Source organism: Ixodes scapularis, unplaced genomic scaffold, assembly GCF_016920785.2.
Source record: "Ixodes scapularis isolate PalLabHiFi unplaced genomic scaffold, ASM1692078v2 PGA_scaffold13__105_contigs__length_92229423, whole genome shotgun sequence".
Taxonomy (NCBI): Eukaryota; Metazoa; Arthropoda; class Arachnida; order Ixodida; family Ixodidae; genus Ixodes; species Ixodes scapularis.
This window is the reverse complement of record NW_024609839.1, coordinates 62,077,668-62,091,795: the sequence shown is the minus strand read 5'-3', so window position 1 is coordinate 62,091,795 and position 14,128 is coordinate 62,077,668. Positions and strand designations below refer to the sequence as shown.

The window sequence follows — 14,128 nt, the reverse complement described above, 5'->3', positions numbered from 1 at the left end:
TTGAAGCTAATTTACCAAATAGCCAATAACTTGACTAAAATAGAAAAATCCAACTACCTTATTCCCCACAATGGAAGAGAAACCCGTTCAAACCACGGAAAATTATTCAGGAAGTTCCAACCAAAAAATGATTGCTTTAAATTTTCATTTTTTCCGCTAGCAGTCCAGGAATAGAACAGTTTGTTTGCTCCGACATGCTAACACAGTCCATCAATGATGCCGAAGCGCTCATGATAAGAAAATACCATGTCTCATCCACTCCGTTTGTTTCATATATTTGTTACCCTCTGTATAACTCTGTTTTCTCTGTACTATATGGTTAGGCATCTGTGTTTTGTACCACCCTACAAAAATCCTCAAATTAGGATTATTAGTACTGATAAATAAATAAATAAATAAAATAATTCGTTTTGTGAATGCTGAATGCAAAAATGAATGCACCCAGCATTCATTTTAACAGACGACCACCAGAAGTCGTTGCTAGCTTGCCTGCCTGCATTCGACACTTGAAACGTTCGGGAAGGGGACTGGAAAAATGTATTTTGGGGAAGGTTTTTGCAGCTCATTCCTGTCGCCAGACGCAAGGGGGACCTCCAGCGTGCTACCTTGCTTTTTGTTTTTTTATGCTGTTTGTACTTTTTGTAGCTTTGTGTGTGTGTGTGTGTTAAAGCTGACGCGTCTCTTGGCGCGCCGCTCTGTGTCGTCTGGTCCCCGCGGAAGACAAACTGTCGTCTGCTTGCGTCAAGAAAAAAAAAAAGCGAGAAACAGAAGGAACAGGCATAAAGAAAACCCTTGCTCAGAACACAACATGGGAAACACGTCGCTGCTTCTGTCCGCGTTGTCCGGACTTTTGGTGATGGCCGACGCCAAGTACCGACCTGATAGTGACTCCTGCTGGGTGATGGGTGATTCTCACCTCTTCAAGAAACGGGTAGGTGTGTTATTCTTTTTATTCTTTTCCCCGCCGATTCAGCTTTTAGTACGAGTACGATTCCCGAGTTCTTCTAAACTTTGGCAGGCATACCCCAAACAAAACTGGTAAAAAAGAAAAAAGAAAAAAATTATTTTGTTAAATTTAAGTAAAGTCTGAGTAATTAATATCACGTGGCTCCTTGTTGCCCTGCGAGCGGTGGTTTTCTGAACGCAGTTATTTAATAGCCGTGAAACTGTATAACAATAAGCTGCGGTAGCGCTTATTAAACTATTGCGGAAGCACGTGTTAATGTCTAATCCAAATGTCAGACCTCGCGGTTTCTGCCATGTATACGGTGGCAATAACACTTGTCCATAGCGCGGGTTTCTCCAAAGAGGGTGTCATTCGCGGCAACTAACCTAGCAACGTGGAGGAAACATGGAACAGCCCTCTCCATGAGGGCTGCCGACACATAATACGCTGGCTTGACAAGACTTGGTGAATAATTTTGAATATATATATATAAATAACGGAAAGAACATCAAACACAAGGACGGACAAGACAACTTCCCTGTGTTCTTCCCAACTATTTATATTACCCTTACCAGCACGCTTTCCATGCCAATTATTTTTTTAAAACCCTGCATTGCAATCGTTTTTATTTTTTTTATTTTTTCGATGGTGACTGTTGATAGACCCACGGGCTTTATTGATGTTTGTGAAGAGCCTGATAGCAGCCTCCCGTGGTACCATGTATATGGACAAATGTGATTACCACTGTATAATGCAATGGTTCTGGAAGACAGGATCGGATCGGCACATTCGTAAGAAAATGGCCAGATGTGCGCACCATTCCAGCGCTTGTCACCCAGGCGAAAAACGCCGAGTCGGTATACGTTGGACCGTGGTCGCATTTGCAACATATCTGATGATTGAACAGAAGAGGATCCTGCGCATGCTCCGAACGTCTTCCACAGCCCAGTGGACAAAGATATGGCAGCGCGCAGAAGCCGATGATCGGACTATGGAGACTCGAGGATTCGGAGGGACCAACAGTGCTAGATCTGACACAACTTGGGACGGATCTTCAGATTCCCGTGCAGATTGTGCGTCAGCTGAACGAAGCGCAGGACCTCCACGACGTGCTGAGAATCTGCTCTGGAGGATCGAGCGCGTCCTGGCGAAGCATCAGCACACACGGTGAATACATATTCGTATACCGCTTTCTTCCAGTACACTGTAAGCCCGTCGATTGTATTCGTCTGCGTTAATACCGATGGGGGCGATGCAGACCCACTTTCATTTTCGTAAAAAAAGGATATTCTTGGAATCTTCCGAAAAAAAAAAACAAAAAAAAAAATCTTAATTCACTCGCATAAAAAAAGACAAAAATTGTAACACATTGGGGCTTTCTCACAAGTGGCATATATCTTACTACGATATTTACAAGTAGCTCATGCGGGTCTTTAATATGTCGACATTTGTACTGTGCGATGCCTTCAAGTGAACTTTTTCGACCGCGCACGCAGGTTACCTCCTATGGCAGATCCGTTCCTACCAGGAAGAGGACCTCGCCGCGGCGCGGTTCATGAAGATGGCTGTCAACTCTCATGGCACGACCTCCGGTAAGCAAAAGAGTTGCTCCATTGTAAAGCGAGCGCTTATCGCCACCGTGTCTGCCGCACATGTACCTGAATCCAAGCAACAATGACACGCACACGCACGCACACGCACACACACACATACACACACACATACACACACACACACACACACAGAGACAGACAAACGCGCGCGCGCATACACACGCACATACGCACACGCGCACGCACGCACACACACGCGCACACACGCACACACGCACACGCACACACACACGCACACGCACACACAAAAAAAAGACGTAACGTGAGCTGAGTACGGGAACGGAACGATGGCTGATCGCGCTTGTCTGCAGGCGGGAAAGAACCGTATATGACGCCGTTTTTCTACAGCGAACATGCAGAAGTTTTGAGAGTAAAGATGAGCGCACAGTTCTCTGACACAATGAAAAGTAAAAATACAAGAATTGAAATGCGTAAATATTTGTGGCGCTGGAATCAGATTCGACTCGTGTTTTCATATTAGGGAGTTGTAGTAGATCGTTTTTCTCCTCCGCTACGGTAGCCCCGAAGAAAATGCCGCACCTGCGCATGCGCGCCGCCAGCCTTCTCTGCATAGTTCAAGGTCTTGTGGCGGATTACGGAGCGCTATCCGGGTGCTTAGCGGGCTGCGGGAACGGTCTACTACAATTCCCTATTGATTGATGCGCTGGCGGAGCGGTGGGTATTTTTACTGACGTTATTTCTTCCACCATTTTGCTGCTCTGAGCTGTCTGGCGTGTGCTGAAGACCAGCATTCCAAGGACTTTCATGACCCCTCATATGCGTAGAGCATTGAAGCTTACAAGTATTACAAGGCTGAAATCTCAACAGCTTGCGATGTAATTCTTCAAATTAATCTTTTTTTTTAGCAAACTAACAACAAAATGGCGGATTGACGTCATGTGAAAACACGTTCAGCGCCTATCACCCAGGAGAAAAATGCCGAGCCACTGGGCTCTGAATCCCATGCGCGGCCTCTAATATTCCGCAAGAGGGAGCTACATCCTCATGCTCCGAACGCCTTCCACAAGGAGAGGAGGACGGCAGCGCACAGAACGCGATCGTTGGAATGATAAGCAAGCGAGATAACAGAAAGGTCTGGGATAACGGTATGATTGGCAGCACCTTCTGGTCACGATATTTCGGTAACGATGAATCTTCCGCGTTCATTTCTAGCCATGGACCACGCCAAGGCCGCTGCATCCAAGGAAAAGTCGTCTGCGCTCGACGGCATGATGCAGTCCGACGCGCCAGCACGCCGAAGTGAGTCGCGACTTTTTGCAGAAAGCCAACGCCGCCTAGAAGTCAAGGCCGTAGTGCTGACATTTTTGCGTCACCGGCAAAGGCCAACGCTGGACACAGATTGGAAACCAGTGCTCCGTCATTCGCTCGGCTTCCAGTCAAGTTTGAGCCGAACGTTGACGCAATCGTCGTGTCCAATCGGTGATCAGCGTTGGCCTTCGCTGATGACGACATCTCTGTCAGCAGTATGGCTTTGTTATCTAGGGGGTGTTGAGAAAGCCCGTTTCTTCAATGCGTGCGGCTTCTTAAAAAAGCCCTTAAAAAAATAAATAACAGTCTGGTTGGGACATGCGTGACAAAAAATACACCTCACGCGAAAAAAAAAATTAAGAGCAATATTGACGGCGCGAGACGCGATTTAGTCGGCAGTCACTCCCTTTGCAATTGTTTTCTTTCTCGGCATTTCGGGAAGTCTTCGCGACCGAGACGGTCATTCCGGGATGACCCGTGGCGTCATGGACTTCGCTTGTTGAATTTCAAATAAATCCCTCGCCGTCATTATTGCTCTATTTCTTTTTTTCTTTTTTTTTTTCGCGTAAAATTTATTTTTGACACGCGTGTCCCAGTCAAACTGTTAAAAGCAATTTTTATTTTCCTTTTAGTGGCATTTTAAGACTTTGTGCCTTGAAACGTCTTCAAAACTCTTACGACGAGAGCAGGACGCGAGAACTCACTGGTGCCACCTATTGGGTAGCCGTAAAACTCTTGGCCGTCACGTATATTTTTTTTTCTTTTTCGCGCATCTTTTTTTTTTTTTTTTTTTGGCTCGAAAAACATTTAACAGACTTTATAAACTACCATTTGCCATAAGTAGTACGTACATTTGACCTCCCAAATACCTCCAAAGCTTCGCTCTAGTGAAATGTAGTTCGCCAGCGTGTTCTCTCGTCCAGAGATATACGGCTCTTCGCTTGTCGTAAGAGGTTTTAACTTTCCGTCTCACTAAAACCGTACAGTACAGCCAAAGCTACAGGGAAAAGAGCGTATCCCGACCTGTTTAAGAGGAGGGAAAGGAGGGACGGGGGATCTCAGTCCTTCTCTCTCATTCCTCCTTTCCCGCATCTTGAACAGGTCGGCATACGCTCTATCCCCTGTAGCTTTGACTGTACTGCACGGTTTTAGTCACTTGGTTCTAAGGAGTCGCAAGTGTGTGAATAAAGGCCCATTCACACTCTTGCGACCGAGTACGACTGAGAGAGACGAGATCTCTTACAACTTCTTAAATGTTTCTAGAATGAGGGAACACACTGACATTGTGGCGCCATCTATGCGGTGACCCTAGAACTGCATTTCACAAAAGCGAAGGTTTTGCGGGATTTCCGAGGTCAAATGTGCGTAATACACATAGAAAGAAAAAGAAAGGATATTGCGCGAGAAATAAAAAAAAAAATATGCCGGACCGCCGAGTTTACACTGCTTCCCAATAGATGGCGCCAGTGTGTTCTCTGGTTTAAGAAGTTTTAAGGAACCCAGGTTTAAGAGGTCGCAAGCAGTCGCAAGAGTGTGAACGGGCCTTAAAGGCCCGTTCACACTCTTGCGACCTCTTAAACCTGGGTTCCTTAAAACTTAAACCAGAGAACTTCTCTGGTTTAAGAAGTTTTAAGGAACCCAGGTTTAAGAGGTCGCAAGCAGTCGCAAGAGTGTGAACGGGCCTTAAAGGCCCGTTCACACTCTTGCGACCTCTTAAACCTGGGTTCCTTAAAACTTCTTAAACCAGAGAACACACTGGCGCCATCTATTGGGAAGCAGTGTAAACTCGGCGGTCCGGCATATTTTGTTTTTATTTCTCGCGCATTATCCTTATTTTTTTGGCTCGAAATACTTTTGTCAATGTTATAAACGAGCCTTTCTATGGTTATTACGCACATTTGACCTCGGAAATCCCGCAAAACCTTCACTTTTGTGAAATGCAGTTCTAGGGTCACCGCATAGATGGCGCCACAATGTCAGTGTGTTCCCTCATTCTAGAAACATTTAAGAAGTTGAGGCTCGTTCACACTCTTGCGACCCAGTAAGACCGAGAGAGACGAGACCGGTTTTTAAGCCTCTTGCGATTTCTTAGGACCAGCTCCACTGCAGTGCATCCGGTCCTAAGAAGTCGCAAAAGGCTTAAAAACCGGTCTTGTCTCTCTCAGTCGCATATATGTGAACGGAGCTTTAAGACCGAGTGTGCTGACGTCGCAAGAAGCTTAAAAACTGGTCTTGTCTCTCTCAGTTGTACTCGGTTACAAGTGTGCGAACGAGCCTTTGGGACCAGCTCCGCAGCGGCGCATCCGGTCCTAACTTCGTCACGAGAGGCTTAAAAACCGGTCTGGTCTCTCTCGGTCATAGAGATCATACATACTAACTCTAGAGGAAAAGGTCCGCCATTTTCCCATACATTCTGGCTGCCGCAAGCGGCGGATCATGCAGGCAGACCCTCGGGGTCCCAAACACGGTTACATCATCAGAGCAGTTTCGTGAACTTCAACAATCCACGAACTTACCGGTGGAAAGATATTCGCGTTCCTTTCGAAGCTTTCTTTTTGCATAGCGCGCAGATGTACGGCCTCGCGTTAACGCTAAACTAAACCATATACCCGGCTTCGCCAGTGGGGCGCGGCTGGGCGCGGTTGAGGAATACGAAACTGCGCAACTACCAGATTTCCGAGATTTCGACAGAAGGGAAGTTAATGCCGCGCAATGACTTTATTGCTTTTTATAAGCGTTAGAATAGCTCAGAATTTAGTTTACAACGTTAAATTATCACTGTTTATATTGCTGAGAGTTTTCACTCTTCGTGTTTACCATGGCAACGTTGCTTTCTTTCTCTCGTGTTCTGTCGCTCTCTTTTGCGATCGTTCACTCGGGACCAACGTTACTAAAACACTCAGTTGGGAAACTCGCCGTCGAAACCCGGGCCGCTGGCGTCCACCCAGACCGAGCTAAATGCGACAACAGCGCCACTCGTTTTCGTTTGTCTGTACTATGGTCACCTCGAGCTTTTTGAAAGCCTGTTTTTGCGTAAAAACAATCGGAAAAGACTCTTTTTGTATGAAATTTATTGGAGTTTAGTACCAAATGATGGGCGCGTGATGTTTTTATCATCTTTAGTTCGCAAGGTTTTGCGGAACAATTAATATTGTTTTTATACAACCATGCCTCAGCGGGCCTTTCAGGTAGCGCGTCCAGACCTAGGTGCATTTTAACTTCCGATGTCGAACGCGGCGCGTCCGCCGGGGAGACGGGGGTTGGCTTGTCGTCGGGTTGCGGTCGCTCGTTCGTGCGAAGCGTCTCTAGTTTTGCACGCGCCCAGGGACCTCAATTTATTTGTGGTCCCCGGGGTTCGAAGCCTCCGCCATGTCGACGCCTACGAAGGCACAGTGTTTCTCTTTTAATGTTCCGGCGGACACTCCGGTAGATGCCATCATGGACAGCATTCAAGCCGTCGCCGGCGGGGATGGTCTTTCGTACCTGCAACACCACGGTGGAGCAAGGTTCATGGCAGCGGTCAGCACCATGGCCGCCGCACAACGACTTGTAGCGCAAGGTTTCTTGTCGCTGGGTAACGTGGAAGTCCCCCTGGAGCCAGTGGGAGCCCACGTTGTGTTTGTCTCGGTGTACCGCCTTCCCCCGTACGTGTCGGAGGAGGCACTGGTGCAAGTCCTCGCACAGTACGGCAAGGTGAAGGCAATCAACCACGTCACGTTTCGAGACCGCCCGGACGTCAGGACCGGCACCCGGGTGGTCAAGATGGAGATGTCGAAGCCGGTCCCCAACTTCGTCCACATCCAGGGACACCGGGTGATGGTGGACTACCGTGGTCTGCGACGCGTCTGCAGCCGGTGCGGGCTGGAAGGCCACATCGGACCCGCCTGCAAGACCCCACGTTGCGACAGATGTGGCGTTTTTGGGCATGCGACGGCAGGTTGCACGGCTCCTTGCCAGCGGTGCGGCCACGGCCACGCGACCACGGACTGCGTCCAGCGAAAGTCGTATGCCGCCGCCGCCAAGCAACCCAGGGAGGACCGTCCACGCACTTCGCAGCGAGTTGTCGACACCGTCTCCGACCCAGCCCCCCAGCTTTCCGGTGACGACTCGGACCCGTCCATCCGCCCGCGGACCCCACCACCTCCCCCTGTTGTCTCGGATTCCGACGCTTTGTCGAACGCCGGAGTTTCCGACAGCCAAGCTTCGGGCGCTCCATCGAACGCGGCCGCCCCTACCGACGGCCAAACTTCGGACATTCCGTGGAACGCGGACGCCAACCCCGGCAGCCAAGCGTCGCGCGTTTCATCGAACGCGGCCAGCAGCCAAGCCTCGCGCGTTCCATCGAACGTGGCCGCTAAACCCGACTGCCAAACCTCAGACGCTTCGTCGAATGCGGCCGCCATCCTCGAATCTCACAGCATTGATTCCGAAGATCTGAGCGACGATTCCGACCGCCTTTTCATCGCCGAGGAAGGCGACGTGACCCCAGGCCAGGGACATCCGCCACCCACGCCAGAGGTTTCGACGACAACGACGTCACGTGAGTCGTCCGCAGAGTCGGCATCTCCCGACGCCGACATGCCGGACGACCGCTCCGATGCCAAACGCGTTTTCTCGCCTGCTAGTGGCGGCTCGGACGCGTCTCCCGCCTCGTCAGCTAAAAAGAAGCGGCTCGGCGCGGACAATTTTGACTACGCGGATTCGCTGGAATTCTAATCGACTGTCCGCCATGTTTTTCTTTTATTTTTTTTTCATGGGCCTACACATTCTGACGTTAAATGTGCAGGGTTTTCGGAATCCGAACAAGCAGCGCGAGGTGATACACTTTGCCCAGTCTAATCACTGCGATCTGCTTTTTTTGCAAGAAACTAATTTTTTTTCTGCCCGGGATGTGGCAGAATTTAAGGCCCGTTTTTCGATTCCTTGTTATTTTTCTCTCGCACCTTCTTGCGCGCGTGGTGTTGGCGTTTTAATATTCCGCACTTCGTTTTTGCGAGGTGCTTTTTCACTGTGCGACCCGGACGGTCGCATCCTTGTGTACAGTTTTTTTATCGGTCATGCCAAGTTTCGGGCTATAAGCGTTTACGCTCCAGTTCGTGGCGGCCACACGCCGGCGAGGGATTTTTTTAGAAGCCTTCTGCAGTATGTGCCCGAGGACGGTTTTTTCTTCCTCTGCGGGGACTTCAACTGTGTAATAGACTCCTCTCGAGACGTTCGCGGGCCTGGTCGCGGGCGGAATACCTCTGACGCTCAGGAGCTGGTTCGGCTTCTCGGGCTGCACGACCTGCGCGATGCCTGGGTCGAACTACACGGCGCTGCGTACGACTCCACGTGGTCGCGGGGCACGTCGTCGAGCCGGCTGGACCGCGTCTATGTCCAGAAACATCTTGCATTGCGTCTCCTCAGCTGCGAGGTGCTTTCCTTTCCATCAGCTGCAGGCTATGTTTCAGATCATCGCCCGGTTTCAGCGGTTTTTGATGTGACGGGTTTTTTGTACCCACGCGGCGACACATGGCGCCTAGATATCTCGCTACTGCGGGACGAACCGTCCATCTCTAGCTTACGACAATCGATTCGGGCGTCACTGACGGCCGTTGCCTTGTCCCCGCCCAGTGGGACGCGCTGAAGTCTGACTGCCGGTTTTTCGCGACGGCAACTGGGAAGTCGCTTCGGCGCCGCACGACGGAGGCCCTCAATGAGGTTGTCCGTCGCATTCGCATTGTGCAGCGTGGTGGTGTGCGCACCTCCTTGATGTTTGAGTACCTCACGGTTCTTCGCGATCGCCATCAACGTCTGTTGAGCATGTCCTCTCGAAGTGCTGTGGCGCAGCGGCTGCGTGACCAGCCGGTGGAAGACCCGGAGGTGCTCCGGTGCCTCCGTGCCACACGCGCCGGTGGGGACGGGTACTCGTACGTTCCCAGTGTACATCTCGCGGACGGTAGCCTTTCGGAGGACCCCCGTGAAATTGGCGCGGTGTTCCGAAATTTCTTTTCGTCCCTATTTTGCTCGAACCCCGCCGTAAACATCTCGAATTTCGCCGAGCGGGTTCGCCTTTTTTGCGGAGATCTCCCGGCCTGCCCTGATGATCTCGGCTCCTCTCTGTTCCGTCCTACAACACGCGAGGAACTCTTTGACGTCCTCCGTGCTATGAAAGTCGGGTCTGCCCCAGGCCCCGACGGCTTACCAGCCGAATTTTATGTCACTTTTTGGGATGTCCTCGCGAATCCCCTAGTCCAGCTTGTGAACGGCTTTCTGGAGACAGGCGAAGTTCCACCATCCTTCAGAAGAGGTCGCGTCATCCTCCTCCCAAAGGAGGGTGGCTCTTCATCGGATCCTGCGGCTTGGCGACCTATCACTTTGTTAAACGCAGACTATAAGATAGTAGCGTCTCTACTCGTCTCGCGCCTCCGTACGGTCATGCCCCATGTGGTGAGCCCAGTTCAAACGTGTTCGGTGCCTGGGAGAAACATTTTTTCGTCCCTGTCACTCACACGAGACCTCTTTTCGTACGCGAATTTTACCCATCTGTCGGGGGCCTGTGTTTCCCTCGATCAAGCGAAAGCGTTTGATAGGGTTGAGCATAGTTATCTGTTCGAGGTCCTGAGAGCCTTTCGCTTCCCCGAGACTTTCATTTCTTTACTTCAGTCCCTATACAGCGGACTGACTGGCCATTTGCAAGTCAACGGGTGTCTTCTTCCGCCTTTTCCAGTAAGTAGGGGAGTACGACAGGGCTGCCCGTTGTCTCCCTTACTCTACGTTCTTAGTCTTGATCCGCTTCTCCGACGTCTTGCATCCTGCTCCCGGATTTGTGGCTTTCCGCTGCCCGGCCGGGACTCAGTCGTGGTTAGCGCCTACGCAGACGACGTCAGTTTGTTTGTCCGCAACTCTGACAGTTTTGAGGCTGCTGGACAGCTGTTCTTGGAGTATGGCGCACTCTCTGGGGCTTGTTTAAACACTACCAAGAGCCAGGCTTTGGAGTTTGGAGGCTCCCCTCCCGCTCTACCTGCGGATATCCAGATTGTGAACGAGCTCCGAGTTCTCGGCGTGTTTTTTGACTCTCGTGGAGTGGCACCCCGCACGTGGGAGGTTGTAGCATCCGCCGTTGAACGTCAGGTGGCTGTTGCAGGGACCTTTACGCTCTCCCTCCGCGACAGAGCTTACCTAGTAAGAGCTGTTTTTTGTGGGCAACTTTTCTATGTTGCCCACATCGCACTTCCCCCTTCTCGATTCGCTAGCCGCATCACCTCATGTCTCTTCCGGTTTTACTGGAGCAGGGGCACTGAGCTAGTGACAAGGTCGGTGCTCCGCCTTCCCACGTCACTGGGCGGAAGGGGCATGCCCTGCGTCAGCACGGTGTGCCGCCTGCTCTCCCTCCGCACTGTTCTAGGGGTGTTAGATGACACGGATCACCCGGCACGGTCCCTGGCTCTTTATTTTCTAGGGCCCTCGCGCCGAATGCTTGTTCCTCGCGCGTTGGGCAACCTTTACCCGAGCGCAGAAGCAACGCCACCGTTTTACCAAGCGGTGGTGGCTTGCCAAGAAGAGTTGAGGCGGGCGTTACCAGACCTCGAAGTGCGCGAAGTGCCACCGGCTCGCGTCGTCGAAGAGCTCTGCGTGACCCGGATCACCCGTGAGCAGAGGGATCGGGCGAACGCCTTTCCGTGGACCTGGTTGGTTTCTCGCCGCCTTCCCGGACCTGTGGAGGATTTTGAGTGGCGTCGGGGCTGGGGTGTCCTTCCAACAAGACAACGACTCCACCGCTGGAGCATTGTTCCCGACCCTAAGTGCCCCAACTGTGGACAGGTAGAAACAAACACCCATGTTTTCTTTGATTGTCCCGTTGCGCGCTCATTTTGGCGTTTGGTGCACCATGGCTTCCGGGGTATCGGCATCTGGAACTTTGTGTCAGGCGGTAGGTGCCCCCGCGGGGGCTTCGCCCTGCTCCTGTTGGCAGTCGGCCAACTGGTCCTCTGGCAGAATCGTTGTGCGGCGGTTGGCCAGCAACGACGATCTCGTGCAATGTGGCCAGTCCTCTCTCGATTGCGGGGTACCCTGCTCCGTCACCTAGACTCCGAGCTCTTTTGGTTGGGCGAGGAAGAGTTCCTCAGGCGGTGGTCTTGCCGCTACGTCCGGCTGGTCGGTGGTCACATCCACTTGCTTTTCGCGCCTCTCGCACAGGTGTGAGAGGCGTGGGGTGGGGTGAAAGGGGGGGGGGGGGGGGGGGATATGACGTTAGCCAGCCGAACGCTACGCCTGGCTTACACTGACATTTCTTAGGTAAAGGAGAGAACCCTCCTCGTGTGTGCTGATGAGATGTAAACAGCGGCCATATTTGATTCGCTAAGTTATGTTTTTTCGTTACCTCCGTCCCTGGATCTTTGTAGCGTACATGTTCCCATTGTATACCGGTGTGATTTACGTCTTGCAGTTTACAGTGTCAATAAACTTTTCTTTAAACCCCTGTAGCCTCTACCGATGTATCTGTTCTAAAGCCAGAATAGAAGTCACGTGCAGTTCTCTCGAGTGGCCGCTGCGCGAGAAATGGTGGCGTTGTGTTCGTCATTAGCTCGGTGCTCGGAGACAGATTGGGGCCACTTTTTCAAAGCTGTCTCTATGGGAGTTTCCCAACTGAGTGTTTTAGTAACGTTGCTCGGGACCCAGGATGTCGGCGCACGGGATTTGCCACTCCTCCTCACCCACCTTTACCCCCCTGCTCTCGGTCGTACCGTTGGTCGTACGTTGGTCGTACTCGGTTGCATATGTGTGAACGGCGCTTTAGTATAGTAAACAGGCGTATCCGACTCTGTGCAGTGTCATTGTTTTCCTTCTTTTATTTTTACCGGAAAATCTTTTTTAGATGAAGTGCCAATAGGGCTGCGCGGCGGAAGTTTCGCCGCGCATACACAGCGCCACCCCTCCTCCTGGCGAGGCGCGCCCATACATGTTATAGCCGATTCACACGACGGACTGATCCGCGGACGGATTGATCACGTGACGACATATCCGCGGTTCGTCCGTCTCCCAAGCGCATCCACACGAGGGAGACGACGAGCAGACGCCAGTGAGGACGGACCGAACCTGTTCGCACCCCACAGTGCGCGCGAAACTCCAACATCGCACAGTAGCACCGTTGTCCAAGAGAGAAATCGACGGTTGCTACCGCGATAAAGAATGGGCGCGTTAAGTTAGTGAGCTCCAGACTCCGGACATCTGCGCTCGAGCGCGCGGGTTCGGAGCGTAGCTTAACGGCGCACTTTGTTACCGAGGCGCCATCTTACGCCCATTTTTTTAACGTTTCCGGTTCCGGCTTTTCGGCGCGCGTAAACATGGCTCCCGTAAAAGTGTTTCTTCGACGACGACATCGATGAATTAAGTGCGCGGAGACGGCGGCAACAGCCAGAGCTTGTATTTGTGCTGCACGCTGTTGGTGCGGCGATTATAGGAACGCCGAACGCCTTCCGAATTCCCAAAAAGCCTTAAAGAAAGATGGCTGAATTTATTGGCTCGCCTGATCCTGAAATTGCGGTAAGGTACATAAAGAACTTCGACAAGCATTTCAAGGATGTATGCATACCTTTCTACACCAGCACCATGCTTTTTTCTTCTTTTTTTTTTTTATTTTCCACGATGACGGAACGATTGCACGAGCTGCCAAGCGATCGCAGTCGAAATATCCACGCATCCAAGCAGGCGCGACTTGAGCGTCCGAGGGGTCCGAGGGAGTCCCTAAAAGCTTCGGCGCAAGCACGAACGACGCCGAGAGGTCCAAGCACTGCATGGTAGCGCAGAACGAGCAGCTCCTACCCACGAATGGCCTACCTCGGTGCCGTTCCTGGCTAGGCCGGAGCCTTTCGGCCGTGGGGTTCGGTTGGTCCGGTCGCGATCGGCGAGGTTTGGCGAGGCGAGCGCGGTGGCATCCTCGGAGCGTTCGGAAGCGAACTCGCTCGCCAGGTATTGCGCGCACCCGACGCCTCTGGTCCAGAGTGGCCCGGCGGCTCGGCTGGCTCGGCCCTGAGCCCAAAACGCTTGGGGTTTTGATGTTTCCTTCGTCTCGTACGAGACCACCACCACCACCGTGACCACCGCGTGAAACCACCGCGAGTAACCGCGAGACTGGCCGCGAGAGCGGAAACGCCGTCATCTCACCGGAAACCAACCTGTTCGAGCTCTCGCGCACCATCTCCGACGACGGAGCTCGCGGAGCGCGCTCCGCCACCGTGCACCGGAAGTGAGACGATGTCGTTTAGTTTAGCTCGAGCGCACTCTGACCGCTGGAGCGCGCTCGAGCGCGTTAACTTAA

At 51.9% G+C, this 14,128-nt stretch overlaps 1 protein-coding gene across 1 annotated transcript in view; it reads left to right on the top strand.

Annotated features, from left to right (window-relative positions):
* The window catches only part of LOC8035595 (platelet-derived growth factor subunit B), a 28,952-nt gene continuing 14,824 nt past the window's right edge, over positions 1–14,128 (top strand). Inside the window, exons 1-4 of the mRNA XM_029987129.3 lie at positions 1–931; positions 1,772–2,113; positions 2,443–2,538; positions 3,733–3,819. Of these exons, the coding sequence (XP_029842989.2) occupies positions 1,927–2,113; positions 2,443–2,538; positions 3,733–3,819 (370 nt within the window). The 5' untranslated portion in view covers positions 1–931; positions 1,772–1,926. The remainder of the gene's footprint in view (positions 932–1,771; positions 2,114–2,442; positions 2,539–3,732; positions 3,820–14,128) is intronic.